We start from the raw sequence: 18,863 nt of genomic DNA on the forward strand, positions 1-18,863 counted from the left end.
TACTAACAATAATTTATGAGATAATAAAAACTACTTTTTTACCAAGAGGAAATGTAATTCCAATATATTGTTTGAATATTGTTTTTTAACATTATTGTCAAATCAATTATATATATATATATATATCACTTATATATAATATATATGTTATTTATAAATATGTTATTTATATTGCATTTTTGTAAACTTCTTATATGATGAAAATAGTTGAAAAAATACTTATATTTTTTGGTTTTCTTTATTTCAACTATTATATTTTCTTTTTCTTTTAATAATTTATTATTATTTTTTAAATTAAATTGGGTCATATCATATTTGGATATCCAACATATTGATCAGATTCAAATTTGAGTCAATATTTATGAGATCCAATAAGATCTTTGGATCAAATTGAATTCAAATATACATTGATTCAAATCCGATGCAATCTGTTTGCATTCCTACCAAACCACCTGCCTACAATGACCTATCTAATTAAATCATTGAACCATTTGACATGGTTAGTGGGTTCATGTGTTAGACATTAATGCTCTTTATTTTTTATCCTAATTTTTATCCCATTTCTATCATTAAGGAAATAATTTTCATTAATCACACTTTTTTATATGATGAATGTATAATATTATAGAATGTACCCAAAATTATCGACAATTTTCTTTATTTTCTAGAATTTTATGTATTTTATTATTTAATAATAACACCCATTTTACATGGATAGTTTAATCACTAACCCATCACTTGGATGGAAAAAACATTTTGCTTTTTCGATTGATTTTAAATCATGTATTCCATTTCCATTATCGATAAAAGTAATTCTTATTTTCACATTTATTTTTGTTTAATATGGTGAATATGTGAATATATAACAATAGAATTGTATCAAAATGCTTTATACAATGCTTATATTTTTCTTTAAGTTATATATATATATATATATATATATATATATATATATATATATGCATTACTTATATATGACATCATAGATTGACCCATTTTGACCCAGAATGCTAGATCATTGACCTACCTACCATTTAGCTATGGAAATTGTTTCATTTTTAAACTGGTTTAAATTTTGCATTTCATTTATATCATTGATAAAATAATTATTATTTATCATACTTATTTTTGTTTATATTATTATTATTATTATATAATATTATAAATGTGCCTAAAATTGTTTCATATTTTTTGTACTATTCTATTTTAAAAAATATATTTTTAATTATACATCATGGGTTAACCTATTTGACTTGAAAGGTTGAACCACTAACCCACTCCCTAGATATGAAGATGGTTTATGGTTTAATTTCCCATCGGTTTTAAGTTGTATATATATTTGATGTCCATCATTAATAAAATTATGTCTATTTTATCATACTTATTTTTTAATATAAAAAATATATCATAATAGAAACATGTCCATTTTTTAAAATTTTTTTTTGCTATATTTTTTTGTATTTCTTATATTTCTAAATTTGTATTATTTATTTATGACATCATGAAATTATCCGTTTGAAACAAATGGTTGAAGTACTTACCCATGGCCTAGATGGAAAATATGATTTCATTTTTATTGTTTATTTTAAAAATATAAAACTTCATTCTATTAATAATTATTGTGTATAGATTTATTAGTGGAATTTAATGGTGATAAACAAAAGTACTTTTTAAATTTCTAAATTTGTATTATTTATTTATGATGTCATGAAATTATCCATTTGACCCAAATGGTTGAACTACTTACCCACCACCTAGATGAAAAATATGATTTCATTTATATGTTTATTTTAAAATACAAAATTTCATTCTATTAATAATTATCGTGCATGGCTTTATTACTGAAATTTAATGATGATAAACAAAAGTATAAATGTTGGATTTAATAAGAGAGAATGTGATTTATTTAATGACTTAAATTTGAGGCTTAGTGAGAGATAATTGAATGTAATTAATGGTATTTTTTAATTACATTTTTTGCCCTTTTAATGGAGATGAACTAAATTCAAGAGGAAGGATATTTTAGTAAAGAAAAAGTCAGAAGTCAATACCTCATCATTCACACTTTTATAAGTAGTATAGATATTTAAGTATATATGTAAATATGTATATATATAGGTAAACATCTTTACTCCCTATAAAAGAGTGAATGCCCATTATTTATGGAGTTTTCATTGAACGTTTTCTATCCCCCTTCTCTAAACATACAATGAACATAATAAAGAGGGCATATATGTCCTTTACTCTCGTTTTAAAAACTGCCCACTTATAACTGTCCATAAATTGTCCACTTATAACTATTCAGAAATTGTCCATGAATTATAAATAGTTTTGTCTTAGAGATATTACCTAGGGGGTGCAAATGGATCGGATCACGATCCAATCCGATATGAGATCCGATCATATTTGGTCGAATTCAAATCACCCCTAGTTGGATCTTCGGATCGGATCCTATGATCCGATTTGAAATCAGGTCGGAATCAGATCACCCCTATCGGATTCGAGAAGATTTGATATGATATGTTACATATTTATAAATATAAATATATATAATACATATATATGCTATTTATTTATATATAAGTATATTATTTATATTGTATTTTTATAAATTGTTGTATTATTTATTTTTTATAAAAACATGTATATATATGATGAAAATAATTAAAAAATACTTGTATTTTTGTTTTTTCTTTATTTAAATCGATATATTTCGTTTTTTCTTTTATTAATTTATTAATTTTTAAAGAAAATAAGTCGGATCAAACTAGGTCCGAAGATCTAGTAGAATTCGAATTTAGATCGAGTCCTATCATATCCAATTGGATCGGATCCAACATGAACAATGTCATATTGGATTCGAATATACCTTGATTCGAATCCAATCTGATCCGTTTGCATCCCTAATATTGCCACATGCAAATGCACGTACATATTCCTTAGTGTATACAAATGTATATATAAATAAGTTGGGTTCGACTATGATATGGAAAAGATATGATATCTGCAAAAGTTTCTAACCAATCAACTAGAATCATAAACATGATTGCCAATAGGTGTTATTTATCAAAATTTATGGGTGAATTTTGATTGGTCAAAACTCTTTTCATACCATATCATTTCCGTATCATAGATTTTCCCATTCCCAAATAAGTTTGTATATATATATATACCCGAGCCCCACCCAAAAAGTGAAAAATTCTGACATCTTAGACCCGAACCCACCCCAGGATTAAAAATCCAAGCCAAGCCCGCCCAAGTTTCACCTTGCTGTCACAAACAAAGAAAGAGAGTTAGAAAACACCTACTAAACTTTAGGGGGTAATTTCAGATACTATCAGAAATGTTAGGGGAGGTTTCGGAAATTTACATTTAGAATTTAGAACGAGAAAATGAAGAGAAGCCCTTTGGAATTTGATCAAACACGAAATACCCACTCTCGAAAATCTGCAACTTCCGAACTGGACGGAGAGGAATAAGAGAAAAGACGAGGAAGAGGTAGGTCCTCTTATTGGGTTCGTGCATTTCCCTTTCTTTCTTATTTCTATCGAATATTGCATGATTCAGTGATATGAAGTTCTGGATTTATTGGCTTTTGCAGAGCTACTTGTTAGTTCTGAAGGTGAAGGTTGGCTTGTTGAAGGTTTGAAAGTAAAGGAAAATGGGGTCATCGGGTGCCTCTGGAGATTTATCTGGGGAGATGGAGGTGGATGCTTTTAGGCGTCTCTTCCCTCTGCGTTTCTATGAACGCCATCTCCTTGAGTCTGTACGTCCTGATGCCAGGCCACTTGGCAGAGCAAGAGATACCACTGTGGCCCTTGGTTTGCTAAACTTGTCTCTTTTCTCTTCATTTATTTCTGTGTTCCTTCTGAAATTCATCTGTACGTATTTCTACTGAGCAACATTTTCTATTATCCAGGGGCTGTGGCAACTGCTGATGGGTCAGCCATGGCGAAGATTGGTTGCACGGTACATTCTCTCTTCTTCTCTTTTCTTGTTCTACTCCTTATCCCTTTCTCCGTTCTTCTTTATTTGCTCTCACAAAGTGCATTCGGTATTTGATAATTTCTCAATGGTTGATTGCTTTATTCATGCGTAGACCATGTTGGCTGCAATCAAGTTGGAAGTTATGACTCCTCCATTGGACTCATCAGACGAGGGCTCCGTAGGTTGGTTCTCTTCAACTTATGTTTTTCTTATCCTCCTCCTCCTCCTCCTTATATTAATGGATAAACTACTTGTTTTTTCCAGCTATTGATTTCCACATGCCTCCAATTTGCTCTCCAATTGTTAGGCCTGGCAGACCAGCAGAGGTGGCACCGGTTGTGTCAAAACAGTTATCTGACGCAATTATAAGGCATGTGAATGTTTATAATTTATTTATTTGGTTATTCTTATGCCATAAAGAAATATTTCTTCTCGTTTGCTGATTCTGAGGTAGTAAAATATTGTTTTTTTTTGAATTGGTATTCTAAGGTAGTTGGGTATTTCTCTACTTCATGTTTGGATTTTGCATAGATGTTCCTTTATCAAGTTTTTTGCTTGCATACCTAGAAGATAGGTGAGGGGTGTTCCAGGTAGGCAGCCACTGACAAGCTTCTGCTAAATATTGGTAGTTTATGCCCCATGAACACTTTACACCCAAGTGTGCAGTTTTGTCCTTCCATCCTTGATCACCGTCCCAGTGAATTTGTATCTGCAGCTTAAAATTCTAGGAACACCAAAATTTGATCAAGAATACATGTCTGCAAATATCCACCTAAGAGCTACTTTGTCTAGATGCTATGAGGACATGACTGGAAAAGGTGTTGGATAATTACTTTACACTAAAAATGAAGTATATGACACGATACAGAACCCTTATGGAGGTATCTGATTACCATAGCTTAAGAGGCCTCCCCTTAAGAAAGGCCATTACCCAATGTTGTTCTAGCTATCTGGGGTCTTGGGAGGGCTAGACTAGGTATGATCCTAACTTTTGACATTTTTTTTCTCTGCACAAAGTGGCCATACTTAGAGGCTCAGACTCAAACCTGCATTCTCATGCTTGCCGTTGTTTTACTTGGTTGAAACTTCTACTGAAGAGAGGATATGGGGCAAGTGCTTGTGGGTTCCTCTTTTAAGCCAGAAAACAATTAATCTGATATCTGGTCATACCCAATTAAATGTTGTCAGAGAATGAAAGTACGTTCTTGCCCTTCTTCACTGGATATTAAACTTACTGTGATGGGGCTGTCCTTCTGCAATAGGTTGTAGACTCTAGAACTTTGGTGTTACACTTATTGTGAGGAGTGAGTGAATAGTTGCCTAATGCGTTAAGAAGATTTAGAAACAAGAAGCAACTTTGAACTGTTCAAGTCTGAAGAGTTTTCAGCAGATTGAAGATGGGACTTCTGGGGGGTGGTCCTAGCAAGAAAATTAAGAAACCCAAGAAACAGAAATTGTAATGTTTAGATCAAGGAGGGGTTTGTAAGGCCTTACAAAGGGGTTGGTTTGAGTTTGGGAGCTTTTTCTAGTTGGGATGAGGCTCAGGTTGGGGTGTATTTTGTTTCCTGGATGTGGTTAGTTGGGCTCTATGGTCTATTGGGGGTTGATGTTCTCATTTCGTTAGTTGAGGGTGTTTGTTCTGGTTGTTTGGGTGTGTTTTCTCTGGTTTATGTTGTTTGGCTTGGCCAGGAAAGGTTTTGGAGGGAAGGTTTGATCAGGTTTTGGTGCTTCTCCTTTTAGGGGTGACTATTGGTTAGCAGTTAGCCTACAATTGTTTTGGCACTTCTTATACTAGATGTTAAACTAATGGTTGTGAGAGAATGAGAGTGTGTTCTAGCCTTTAATCACTGGATACATTACACTTTGTTAATGGTTCAATTAGCACTGGATATTACACTTTGTTAATTGTTCGGTTAGCATTGGATATTACACTTCATTTATGGTTTGGTTAGCACTGGATATTACACTTTATTTATGGTTTGGTTAGCAACTTAGCATTGGATATTACACCAAATTGAGTACGAATTTTAGCATGAAACTTTTGGAAAATGGAGAACAATTCACTTCTTTCTTTAATAAGATAAAGCCATGTCATCCTTGAATAATCACCATTGAAAATTGCAAACTACTTGTAAGTTGTAACCATTATATGATACAGTTTTATTTGGACCCCAAACATCTAAATAAACCAAAGAAAAAGGACTTAAAACTTGACTATTGGCTCTAGGACTAAAGGGAACTTTGTGATGTTTCCCATACTGGCACAACTCACAATCCAAAGAAGAAAGATGACTGAATGATAGAACAAGTAACTTGAGTTCCTTAAGAGACGGATGACCAAGTTTGCAATGCCACTAAAGAGTAGTGAGAGAAGACTGGAGTGCTACTCTTGGATCACCGCCATCAAGGTAATATAATCCACCAATTTCATGCCCTCCACCAATCTTCATCCCCGTCTTAAGATCCTGAAAAGTACAAGAACTCAAGAAGTGTAGAAGGTGATAGAAAATTAAGAGACTTAGTCAATCTACTAATAGACATGAGATTAAATGGGAATTTGGGTACATATAAAACTGAAGATAAAGATAAAGATGTAAGATCAACATTATCAACACCATAAATAGGAGAAGTAGAACCATTAGCTAAGGTAGCTATTTAGGATGTGGAAGACTGAGAGAGGGAAGAAAACACACTTGAAGTTCCATTCATATGATCGGAAACTCTAGAGTCAATAATGCAATGGGAAGGTTTGGATGCCAAACAAGCCATACCTAAGTGGGCAAGGGTAGCTGTTTTCTGCTAAGAGGAAGGCTAAAGAAACCTTTTGTGTTCATCGCGTGGAACACTCAACATCTCCTTCCTAGATGCACTTGTAGATGTAGAAGGTATCTGATCAGATTGTTGGTTCTCACTAACTACCACTTGTCACAACATGATTGGCCCATGCTGATCATAACAAAAATTAGCAGTATGTCCCTCCATTCCACAATATATGCATTTCCTATGACCATTGCTACATCCTCTACCACAACCTCCCCTTAAATCTTGACCTCCACTACGTCCACTAGTACGGTTAAGCATAGGACCACCTTGTCTCAGTTGGACTTCATGTCCACCCCACGACCTCCCCCTCCTTCCACTGCAAACGTAGACCTATCAAAGATGGTATGACTCTTTAAAGGCCCAATGGAGATTCTATGAAGTTGGGAAAACACCTTCTCATTAGAGGGAAGAGCAGAATTTTAACATATTTAGATTTCAATTTCATTAAAAACTTGGTAACATCAAGCTGTTCTTGTTGCTGTTGCTGAATTTTAACATCTAATGTCAAAGGATGATACACATTAAGCTCATTATGAAGGTTTCTCATACTAGCATAATATTCCTCAAGGCTTTGTTTTCCTTGTTGTAGATTAAAGTACTCTTGATAAACTTGATACACTCGTGTAGTGTTATCTTGTCTAGATTAAAGTTTCTTAGCATGGTCCCAAATCTCCTTGGCAATATCTAAAAACATAAAACTCACACTAATTTTGGGCTCCATGATATTCCACAACCACATCATAATCTGTGCATCCTCTTGTTCCCACTCATTATACCCTTGAGGTTCAGTTAAGGGTTTTTCCTCTTTCACATGTTTTTTGGCTCTAAGGAAAACGTCCACTGACTTAGCCCATGGCACATAATTCTCACCATTTAATTTGATGGATGCCATTTGTACATTCAGGTAGTTGGGGGGAATCATAACACTGGATTTATTGTCACTACTCTCTCCTATTGTTGCCATGGGTTTAAGAGAATAAGATCTTCAATCACCAATTCCACACCACACTATTCAGTACTCACTACACCACACTACTAGTAGTCAATTGTTGTTGAAACATACACTGTCACAGGTTTATTCAACAAAATTCACTGCTATCACACATTCAGTCACCAAGAAAGAAGAAAAATGACTCCCTACCTATTGTTCAACACTGCTAAAAGGCTTGAATTTCACTCCTAATAGGGTTGAAACACCATGCCAAAAACAAGATACAAAGACCTGTTCACCAACCAGCCCTCTTCGAGTCATCGAGTAAAGGGTTTCTAACAACCCACGGATGCGATCACTGCATCAACTACTGGAAGCATGATTACCTCCTAAACAGAAAAACGACCAACCCTTTTTGTTCCATTCTTGATCCTCGAAGTGAGTGATGAGATATCCTCAAAACAATGGACTGAGAGGCAATGCAAAGAGAAAAGAAGATTGACTGATTTCTGAACTGAGTACCAATGCTCTAATACCATGTTAATGGTTCAATTAGCACTGGTTCAGCCCTAGGTCAGAAACAAGAAGGAAAGAATAGAGAAGAAGAGAAAGAAAAGGAGAAGAGAATAGAGAGAAACGGCTTGAGAGAAAAATCACCCTCTCCCAGCTGATCACCTTCTTATTTATATGTTTTGGACTTTAATATACAAAGACTCTTATGTCCCTAATTAAGTATGGGACACAACTTAAACTGAGATAAAAGAGACAATGTAACTATTAATAACAGAATATAAAGACTAAAATACCCTCTTGACTGCTAACTCTAACACACTTCTTAGTTCTTGCTATGAACGGTCTGTCCTTGTGTAATAGGTTATAAACTCTAGAACTTTGGACTTGGCACTTGGACTAATCTGATATCTAGTCGTGGTCCTCGTGGAGCTGGGTGCAGGCATTCAACAGTTAGAAGTGGAGGGAGGCTCAAATTTAGTAATAGGCTGGTTGCAAACAAATAGTTTGGTAACATGGTTCCTTAAACAACCTATAAGTGAACTATCGAGCCTCACAAGGGAGCTGAGTGCACATGTTAAATGGACTAGGAGGTCAGTAAATTCTTTACCTGACAATCTAGCAAAGCAAGGAGTAAATCGGAAATCTTTGTTTTGGGCTGTTTTCTAATTTGATTTTATGACGAGGGGTCACCTTATGTCTCTGTAGGTGACAGTTGTATTTCTGTTTTTTTTTTTTTAAGCTAATGAAAGCTACTGTTTCCTATAAAAAATCTGATATATAGTTGTACATAACTTAAGGATTTTATAGAATGAAAGATTGAAAGTATATTCTGGCCCTTTTTTACTGGATATTACACTTCTTACTGAGAAGGGGCTTCCTTGTGCAAAAGGTTATAGACTTCGAACTTTGGAGTTGGCACTTGGGCTGATCAGTTAGGGTTGGTTAAGTTACGATGGTTTTTCCTCATCTTTTAGTGGATGCCAAACTTCTTGATGTGGAGGGAATGCTTGTATTCTATAGGTTGTAGGCTTTTGGGATTTGGAGTTTTGAACTTGGCACAGAGCCTGATTAATGATCTGGGGTGAGTGAGTGACTTATGCTGGTATATCCTTCTTCTTTGATACTTTATATATTGAAACCAAGCATTGCTCCAAAGGAAGCCCCAGTGTAGATGAGGCATCAGAGTAAAATTCTGGATCATACAAGAATGGCCATTAAGCTTTTAACTTCAACAAGGTCTTGTTCATCCATTTCATCCATTGGTTTTGTGTCTCTATATGTACAACTTTTTGGAGTGCTGTTATATTTAGATGCTTAGTGGACTTGTGGTAAGGATACTGTTGATCTTGTTTGGAGTTGGTACATGGTCTCCTAAGAAGCTTTAGGGAGTAAGATGATGTCTAGATGTATTGCTCTGGCAATTTTATGCTTTATCTTGGAAGAGAAGAACTTGAGAGTATCCTCTGCATTCACTCACTTAGTTTTTGATTAATAACGGCAACTTTTATTAAAACAGTGAAGCTTTTATCACAAAAGAGGGGGAGTTGAACTGTCTTAACTCTCCCAACAGCATAAAAAAGAAACATAGAAATGAGCCCCCCCAAAAAAACCCTATTCACCCCTTGCTTGGCTAGCCCATTGGCAAGTGAATTAGCAGTTCTCTTTACCCAACTGTACTTAACCTCAATGTCCCTAGTCAGCCACTTAAGGTTTTTCTTTTCATTGCTGTAATTCTATATACCAGAGCTGTCTTCCCTAAGCCATCTCACCACCTTCTCCGAGTCATCCTCAATAACCAGTCTTCTGATGTTCAACTCCCATGCTCTTTGGGAACCTTCCAGGGCCGCAAGGATCTTGGCCCTAAGAGAGTTTCCTTCCTCAATGGGGCCTGAGAACTAGAATAAGCCCCTCTTCATTCCTGAAAACTCCCCCAATACTAGGCAGCCCTGGGTTCCTAAAGCTGCTGCCATCAAAGTTTAGTTTTATAGACCCAGTGGGAGGAGGGGTCCAAGAGGGATTAGAAACCCTTTTGACCTTGGCAGAGTTAGCTATCTCCTTCCAATTCCTCAGCAAGTCATCTAAGGAGAAATCTGAAAATAAGTCCAGGGATGGGACCTATTTTGATTTGATCACTGTGAGGGTAGCTCATTGTGTAAAGGGTCATTACCTAATAATGGTCTTGGCTATCTGGAGTCTTGGGAGGGGCAGGCTGGATGGGATGGGTAGCAAATTTGTTTGTTAACTATACTCTATTTTGAGGCCTAAATTACATGGTTTGCGATAGGTATGCCATTTTGGATCAACCCCGTAGCCAAATTACATTGCAAGATTAATTCTAGTGAAGTCAGTTTTGATCATATCTGATGGAAATCTTGAGCCATGAGATAGAACTTCAAGGCTGAGAATAGATATTTGTGGTTGAAGTGGATGTTCAATAATATCTTGCAACCCTAGAACCACTTCATCTCAATGGGAATGGGCAAGTTTAAGATTTATACTGAAAAATACAGCATGCATGAAATTACTATGTAAAGTCCCAAATATGAGCATTAACCTAATTTGTAATTGAGAAATCTGAGTGTCCTTTTTTTTTTTAATTTCAACTTGCATTTCTTTTTCTTACTTATCTAATTATCCTTGTGTTTTTGATTGGTTTTGTTGAATGATTGATACACATTTAGTGCTTTGCTGCATTCTGATGATTGTATTTTCTGGATATGCATGTTTGATGGGCTTGTTATTTGGGTGCAGTTCTGGAATGATCAATTTAAAGGAACTGTCATTAGTCAGTGGAAAGGCAGCTTGGATGGCATATTTGGTAATGAGATCTAATATGTAGAATTTCAATTCCACAGAGAATTTATAAGGCATTCCTGCACTATAACCAATAAAAAAGATTTCCTTCATTGTCTTCTTTTGTTTGACCTGAGAATTCTCTTTCAATCTTTTTACTGGTATAAAAGGTTTCTTTAAAAGTTGCCTTTTTTTTTTAAATTATTGAAAAGATGATATACATCATATGCTTAAAAAATGGTGGAGAAAAAAAATGCAAATATCATTGTCAATCTGTTTCTTATATTTGGATGACAGTGAAACATGCATGTTTTGTAGGATATATACTGTCTAGATGCAGATGGTGCTCTTTTCGATGCAGCATTACTTGCAGCAGTTGCTGCCTTCTCTCACTGTAAGATATGCTTTCTGTTTTTCCTTCGCTCCTTGAGTGTGCTCCAACAGTCCAACTTGACTTGATAAAAGATTTGACATGCCTGTTGATCTCATTCCCTAAGATGAGTTAATGGTATTACCACTAAAATGTGTATTTTTAAGAGTTTTATAAACTGATCTGCATTGATTTAAAAAGTAGTGTTCCTGAAATCTTGGAAAGGCAGCAGCATGTGATTTGCAGGATATTTTTTGCTTACCTTGAAGTTTTTTTCCCCGGTAATATATACCTTAAAATTTGAGATAAGACAGATAACTTTGACAACCTAAAAATTCAGAATGTCCTGTTTGAACCACAAGTTCATGGCCCATTGGTTGTGATATTGCTTTTGTGAGCAAAATATCATTGCTTCTGATCATTTTAAAGGCTTAAACAATCAAAGACTGGTGCATGTTTCAAAAGTCTTCTTATAAAAAAAAGAAAGAAATAAATAAAAGGCGGTTCCTGGGGTTTAGTATGTTCAATAAGCTTATGAAGCTATACAAGAGGAAGACAATAATAACAAATAAGGGTCAGTTCAGCTAAAATTGCTTAAAGTTTCTGTAAGTTAAATGAAAATAAAGTTTGATTGAATCTATTCATGGTTCTGTATATGGATCTGTTTCTAATTGTAGCACCAAAGTTGAAAGAGAATAGGCTTTGGGCACACTAAGCCTAGTTGTCCATCATTCAAGTGCTATTTTAGGTTTGAGTTTGACTACACGTTGTGCCAGAGACATTGGTGCAGGTGGGGAAAGACTAAGTTCTGGGCCTAATTGGCCCTAGGATTTGAACTGTCAGGCAATGTTGTAAGACTTAGACAGGACTGGATGGTTGGACCATGAAAACCAGGAAATAGTAGGCATTCTGGTTTTTTAGAAACATGTTTTTTCAAATTTCTGAAAAATCGAGTGAACCATTGAAAGCTGGTATGAACAGTTGAAAACTATCCATATTGATGACCCAACCGGTTTTGAATGACCCATCCGAATCATAAATCATAAAACATCAATGATAGACTGAAAGCTACCACCCATACCCACTCATTTCTTAACCCTAAAAATGCAGACAAATAAAGCCTCCGAAGTTTCATCTCTCCAAACCAAAGGACTAAAAGGTACCACCCATACGCCGTACCCATACAAGACCTTATATCTCAAATTGCTTTTGGCTTTCAATCGAACAGCTCGAACTGAAAAACCACCAAACCAGCCCAAAACTAGAAACACCAAACCCCAAAGCATCACCTATATACTTGCACTAAAAGAACATTAAACACCACCTTGACCACCCCACAAATTTACTTTGTTCTGTACCCATACAAGACCTTATATCTCAAATTGCTTTTGGCTTTCAATCGAACAGCTCGAACTGAAAAACCACCAAACCAGCCTAAAATTAGAAACACCAAACCCCAAGGCATCACCTATATACCTGCACTAAAAGAACATTAAACACCACCTTGACCACCCGACAAATTTACTTTGTCACTCATCTTCTCCAGTGATTCAACCTGCAACCTTTTTACTTCTCTTAAGAACTTGCTTTGTTTTCCTGACCTTGAGGAACACAAAGTCTTATCCCTCCTACAATATACCCCAGTTGGCACTCCCTTCTATATGTAGGTGTTAGACAATGGAATTAATCTATAAAAAACTAATTCCCAAACTACAGCCAGAGCCTACCTTGGACAATGGGCACTTCTGGACATGTGCAAGGCAGTCTTCAAGGTTCATCTCTCTGAGTCTTTATGGTAGAATTGTCAAGGTCTTATTCAGCAGTTTTGTGTTGTTTCTTCTTCATCTCTGCTCTAAAGAAAAACCTTAAGTTGCAATTTCGTCTTGGAATATCATATATTTGGTAGTAAAGCCTGTACTATCACTTTATTCATTTAGATTCTGGTAGATTTAACTTTCTATGTTCTAGGTTAATAGTTTCCATTTTTTATTTGCCACTCAGTTTGCTCAGTTATATTTTCATTTTGGCTTTTAGACAATCTTTTTTCACTAATATATTATTTATCCATCTTGTCCATTCATCCCTTCTATTCGGATCAGCCATCAAACTATTTTAACAGCATTGGATGGAAATATGTGCCCTTTTTGCTTGATGTTTCTTCATCCCTATGCCCAAATTGGTATAGGGCAAATCAACAACTCCGACTAGGGTTGGCAGTCAGGGGCTATACTACATGTATTTCAGTGGGGTCAACTGACTCCACTGATGTTCAAAAAAAAAAAAAGAATGAACTGTTTGCATTATTTCAGCCCATTTTCCGGTATTGACCCCGGTAAGGTTAAAAGAAAAACAATAAGAGGGTGGGGTCAATTTGGACTATTAGACTAATAACTTGGGCGGTTGTTCCCACTGATGTTCAAAAAAAAAGAATGAACTATTTGCGTTATTTCAGCCCATTTTCCCGTATTGACTCCGGTAAGGTTAAAAGAAAAAATAAGAGGGTGGGGTCAATTTGGACTCTTAGACTAATAACTTGGGTGGTTGAAAATGTCAAAAAGTTGACATTTTGAAATGCAAAATAAACAAAAGGAGTAGAGGGTATTTTGGTCATTACATGGCAACTAGAAGACAACTAACAGAAGAAAAAAGAAAGGAGAACTCCAAATCATGTTTTCCCTCTCTAAGTAGTGTTATTTTTTAAGTTATTGTATGACCCCACTAGAAAAAAATTCCTGGCTACGTCACTGTTGGCAGTGTCAGTTTTAGTTTGGGCACTACCAAAAATTTTGACCACAATATGTTTCATAGATATGTTTAATTGTTTATATGATTAATTTGTTGAATTTATTCTTATTCCTGCACCAAGTTGTGTTAATCGTATAATTTTCATTTCAACTTGCAGTGCAAATTCCAGCTGTCACTGTCAATGATGATGGAAGAGTTGTTATCATGTCAGGGGAAAATGAAGAAGGCAAGCTACTAAAAGACCCAGTCAACAAAGAGAAAAGGAAGCTTACTCTGACTTGTATTCCTTTCTCATTGACTTGCATCCTTCACAAAAATTACATCTTGGCTGACCCTACTGCAGAAGAAGAGTCTGTGATGGAAACTCCTGTTACTGTGGTATTAGACTCTTCAAGTCGACTTGTGTCCCTCTACAAGCCAGGAGGACCAGTTCTTGCTTACATGTCAGCTGTTCAGGTTTGTTTGCACCTACCTCCAAAATGAAACCTTTTGGTAAATATTCCTGAAACTGAAAGATCCATTTTTATTTTGAGAAAAGATAAAGTATAGGGTAGTTTAATTCCAAATGGATTGCCATAGGTAGATGGTTAGCAGGTTTCAAGAACCTAGATGCCATCTTAGTAAGAGTCACTTTTGGTTAATCACTCCAAGTTAACATGGGATAGTTTCCAAGAGATCAGATAGATGGAAACCATGAACTGACTTAAATGCATCACACAGGGGCAGAACCAGGGATTTTCTTTTAGGAGGCTAATTTAATTTTTTAGGATGAACAAATTACATAACGTTGCTAGAATATATCACATATATTTATTTATTTATTTATCAGAAAGGAAGATTCCAACACCCCATGTTTTACAACAGAAATTCCATTTATGCCCCAAAAATATATACTATCTATCTTCTAAAATCATGTTTATTGTTCCCTCATGCTATAGGAAATATTTTTCATTATTTGTGCTAAAGCTTATAAAGAAAGATGATTGTTGAAGGTTTAAACTTGGAAGTATATACTAGTAAATAAAATTTATAAAAGAAAGCCAATAAATTGGATATTGGATCTATGAATTAGGTCCACCTGCCCATCATAGATAAACAGGCCAAAAGAATTTTAATTATATAAGATTAATCCATGAGAGAACATCATAAAAGGAATCTTAGATATATCTTTAAGAACATATTAAATAAACATTACTAAAATGTATAATATGCTACAAAAATGTCAATCATCTGAACCCTTGATGTAAAAAATGTATAATGAGCAACTTTTGGCTAAGAAATCTCTGCAGTATAGTGGAAGTATACGTGTTTTTCTGATGGTCATAATTGACAAAAAACTTTTCATTTCCTTAGCAGTCAAATAATACAAGTAAGAAGCGCATCAACTAATTTGATATAGGAAAATAGGATAGAAGAAAGAAATTGAGTTGTCAATGTATAGAAACTTCCAAAAAAAGGAAGTTTATGTATTGCTTGAAAGGCTTAGCTCTCAATGTGGACTCTGCTATGTTTAGCATGATTACTACGAGGCAAACAATGATTAAGCTTTTCTCCTTGATGACATTATAACTTGAAATCCTGTAATATATTTTTAACCTTTCTATTGAAAACCATAAATCCATTGCTATAAGTTGGTGAAAATGAAAAGGAAACCATAGAAGGAACAAATTTTTGATCAACAACTCTTTGAATTTATTCAAATTATTTAAAAAGAATAGGTGCAGAAGCATTCTAAGTTTTACATCAAGAACAGAACTAGCCCAATGCCACTCTCCCTGTCAATGACTTCTACCTGAATTGAGCAGGCTACTCTAATGGATATACCTCTCAATGCAGATTTTGTCTCCTAGTTAATAAGTCATCTAGAAAGTTGGCTGACTGTAGAATCCAGGAAAGTGCCACCCCAAAAGAGTTCGCAAGATATTTTGCTTCTCTGATTAAGTGTCGCAACTGCTATGGACATGCACTTTTATCCATCATAGTTAATGATTGTGATTGAATCTTGACAAGCATATTGCTGTCTGTACTGTATTCTAGTAGTTCTAGTTCTATCAATAGGTTGGGTCTGGGTCAGGGTAAACCCTGACTGACTGCTGACCCGTTAAGTAGGTGTTCAAAACTAGTTTCAAACCAGACGCTATAGTGTCTGTAATCGAGACTACCAGTTCTGGCCTGATTATAATTGGAAACCATATTTTTAACATATAATTTGACAGTTTGTTAAACCAATATATTTAGACATCATAATATGATAATTTTAAAAGTATATCATGAGAAAAGTTGGTCTTCTATGGTAAAAGAGAATATAAGTATTAAATTGTTGCCATCTTTGTAATGTGCCAACAAAAATATACATAAATTGGGTTTCTTTGGTAAGTATATACATAAATTGGTTTGGAACAGCCAAAACCGATCCTTACCCAATTATAATTGGGATCTGTTAGTTAATCTTGGGTCTCTGTAAAACCTGAGTTCAAAAGCCTGAATGTGTCCGAGTTGTTAAGATTCCCATTCCCTTTGGTGTCTGTAATCTGATTTGCTTTCCTAGTCAATCTCAGTGTGTGCCATTTTCTTGCTGTTTCTATATAATTTTATCTTACCTTTCGAAAAAAAAGGGACACATAATGCAGACCCAGACTACGTAATTGGGTTGGTTTGGTTTGGGTTAGGTATGCCTGAACCTTTCACAGTCCTATATTCTAGTAATGTTGCCTGGATCAAGCTGTGAAGTTAACATTAATCGAGTTTTAGCAGTACCAATTGGGCCTGAGAGCACTAGAATGTCACCCCTATGACAACTCAAGGAACCACCTATTCCAGAAGCACCTGGATTTCCCAAATTGCACCCATCAAAATTCTGCTCTATTAGGTTTAGGCCTTGTCATAGAGGTATTCAAAATTCAAATAGCCACTCTTTCCTCCCTTCTAGTTGAAGTGCTTGCTATCACATATCAATTATGAAGCAAGTCATCCATGTTAAATAAGAAATCCTACATTGATTTTTTACCCGATGAATGATCCATATGGAAATAATTTTAATTACAGCTTCTAATGATATAAAGAAGTGAACAATTAGGCATCTTTTGTCTGGCACATCCAAAAATTGTTGGGAGAGAGAACGTGTGGATGTTAACAAAGTGATATTGTTGGCTTTTGTGCTAATTAAACAGTGGCAATAGGGTTTTGAGTTGGCTATTGTAACGGTAACTAAGGGTCTGTTTGGTTCGTGGTAATAGGGGTCTGGAATCAGAATTTGAATGGGGGGTGGAATTGGAATCCGATTCCCATTCCTGGTGGAGTGGCATTCCCCTATTTGAGGGAATGGCCATTCCTTCCCCCTCCCTTGGGAATGAGAATCCAATCTAGCTGATTCTGATTCCCGCCTGAACCAGACAGGTTGGGGAATAGACCATTCTAATTCTGATTGTGAGGAATTTCGATTCCAATTCCGATTCTGATTCTGACTGAAACAAATGGACACTAAATAGTGACAGTAGGTAGAGTATAGATGAACTAATGTAAGGGTTAAGGGTTAAAGGTTCCCAAAATTTTTGAGTGGAGAATTCTAATTAGCTATGATTTAGTAATTAGAAATTAGAAGGAAATGTTGGTATAAGGAGGCATATTAATTAAGTACTTTAATTTTTTTGGGCGCCCCTGTTTATTGTGCACTTATGTATGTTAGGCTCAGTTTGGAAGGAGTACAAATGCAAATATGTAGACTGCAAAACCTTGTATTTTGTATTATATTGTATGTATTTGTACTGTGCATATTTGTATGTGTACTCTTAGGCTCTGTTTTGCACTGTACATATTTGTATTTGCACTCTTTCCAAACTGAGCCTTGGCTGTGTTTGGCTGCAGTGCAAGTCTATTTGAACTGATGGAAAACTATGTGCGAATGATTTGGATGAAAATTCTGATTTTTTTTTGTTTCAAATTTTACCTTGTTTTGTTTGATTGCAGTACAAATAAAGTAAAATAAAACCTGAAGCAGAGTAAAATAAACCCTAAAACAAAATTAAGCCAAAATTTGCATTCTTTTCATTTGTACTCCCATGCATTCATACTAGTGCAAATAAAATTGCACTGCAACCAAACAGTCTTGTGAAAAATTGATTGCTAGTGAGTAAGGTTATTCAATTGATGTAGGATTGTGTTGCACTTACAAGGCAAAGAGTGAAAGAACTCCAGAAGATTCTTAGTGATGCCATTTCTGATATGGAAGTTGACTAGGCTTACTATTTTGTGAGTTGGATTGACACAATTTGGGTTGGCTTGTAACAGTCTGTTCTTTCTTGATAAAAGTTTTGTTTCCAAGTAATGCATCTTATATTCAGTTTCTTAAGCAATCTTGAATTACCGAGAGTTATATTTGATGGTGGTTGAGCTTTAATTTTGGTTGCAAATTGTTGTTATTTTTCTTTTCTTTTGTTTTCATTTTTCCTTTTCCCCTTCATCTGAGATCATGTGGTTCCTATTATTTTCGATACTAAGAACATGACAATTTGATGGTGTTATGACAAAAGACAAACATAAATTTATTATTTTTAAATTGAAACGATTGCAATTCGGTTGTCAGTATGTCTGGAGGTGGTTTTGGGTCAACTACTATGCCGTATACAAGTATTTTGTCCACACAAAGTCACAAAGCAATATAAGCCATTTAGTTCAGTCACTTCAGCCATTGTTAATCCGCCG

At 35.1% G+C, this 18,863-nt stretch overlaps 1 protein-coding gene across 4 annotated transcripts; it reads left to right on the top strand.

Annotated features, from left to right (window-relative positions):
- The first annotated feature begins 3,358 nt into the window (after positions 1–3,358).
- LOC104606335 (3'-5'-exoribonuclease family protein) lies at positions 3,359–18,558 on the top strand. Of its 4 annotated transcripts, XM_010271479.3 has the most exons (10): positions 3,359–3,498; positions 3,602–3,821; positions 3,920–3,969; positions 4,100–4,169; positions 4,252–4,357; positions 11,006–11,072; positions 11,366–11,441; positions 14,320–14,388; positions 14,506–14,618; positions 18,315–18,558. In XM_010271479.3, exons 2-10 carry the CDS (start codon positions 3,662–3,664, stop codon positions 18,396–18,398), a joined length of 795 nt encoding a protein of 264 aa, XP_010269781.1. In that variant the 5' UTR covers positions 3,359–3,498; positions 3,602–3,661; the 3' UTR covers positions 18,399–18,558. The 4 variants fall into 4 exon arrangements, with proteins under 4 accessions (XP_010269781.1, XP_010269779.1, XP_010269780.1 ...); XM_010271477.3 differs by having other exon boundaries at positions 14,320–14,618; XM_010271478.3 differs by having other exon boundaries at positions 3,360–3,498; positions 3,578–3,821; positions 14,320–14,618.
- Positions 18,559–18,863: the final 305 nt, after the last annotated feature.

This window comes from Nelumbo nucifera, chromosome 2, assembly GCF_055504915.1.
Source record: "Nelumbo nucifera cultivar China Antique chromosome 2, China Antique-T2T, whole genome shotgun sequence".
NCBI lineage: Eukaryota > Viridiplantae > Streptophyta > Magnoliopsida > Proteales > Nelumbonaceae > Nelumbo > Nelumbo nucifera.

Excerpts from the sequence above, each read along its gene's own strand:
- LOC104606335 (XM_010271477.3), top strand. The coding sequence starts at position 3,662 with ATGGGGTCATCGGGTGCCTCTGGAGATTTATCTGGGGAGATGGAGGTG. Across the intron at positions 4,358-11,005 it reads TTATCTGACGCAATTATAAG|TTCTGGAATGATCAATTTAA; the intron begins GCATGTGAATGT and ends ATTTGGGTGCAG. Across the intron at positions 11,073-11,365 it reads CAGCTTGGATGGCATATTTG|GATATATACTGTCTAGATGC; the intron begins GTAATGAGATCT and ends CATGTTTTGTAG.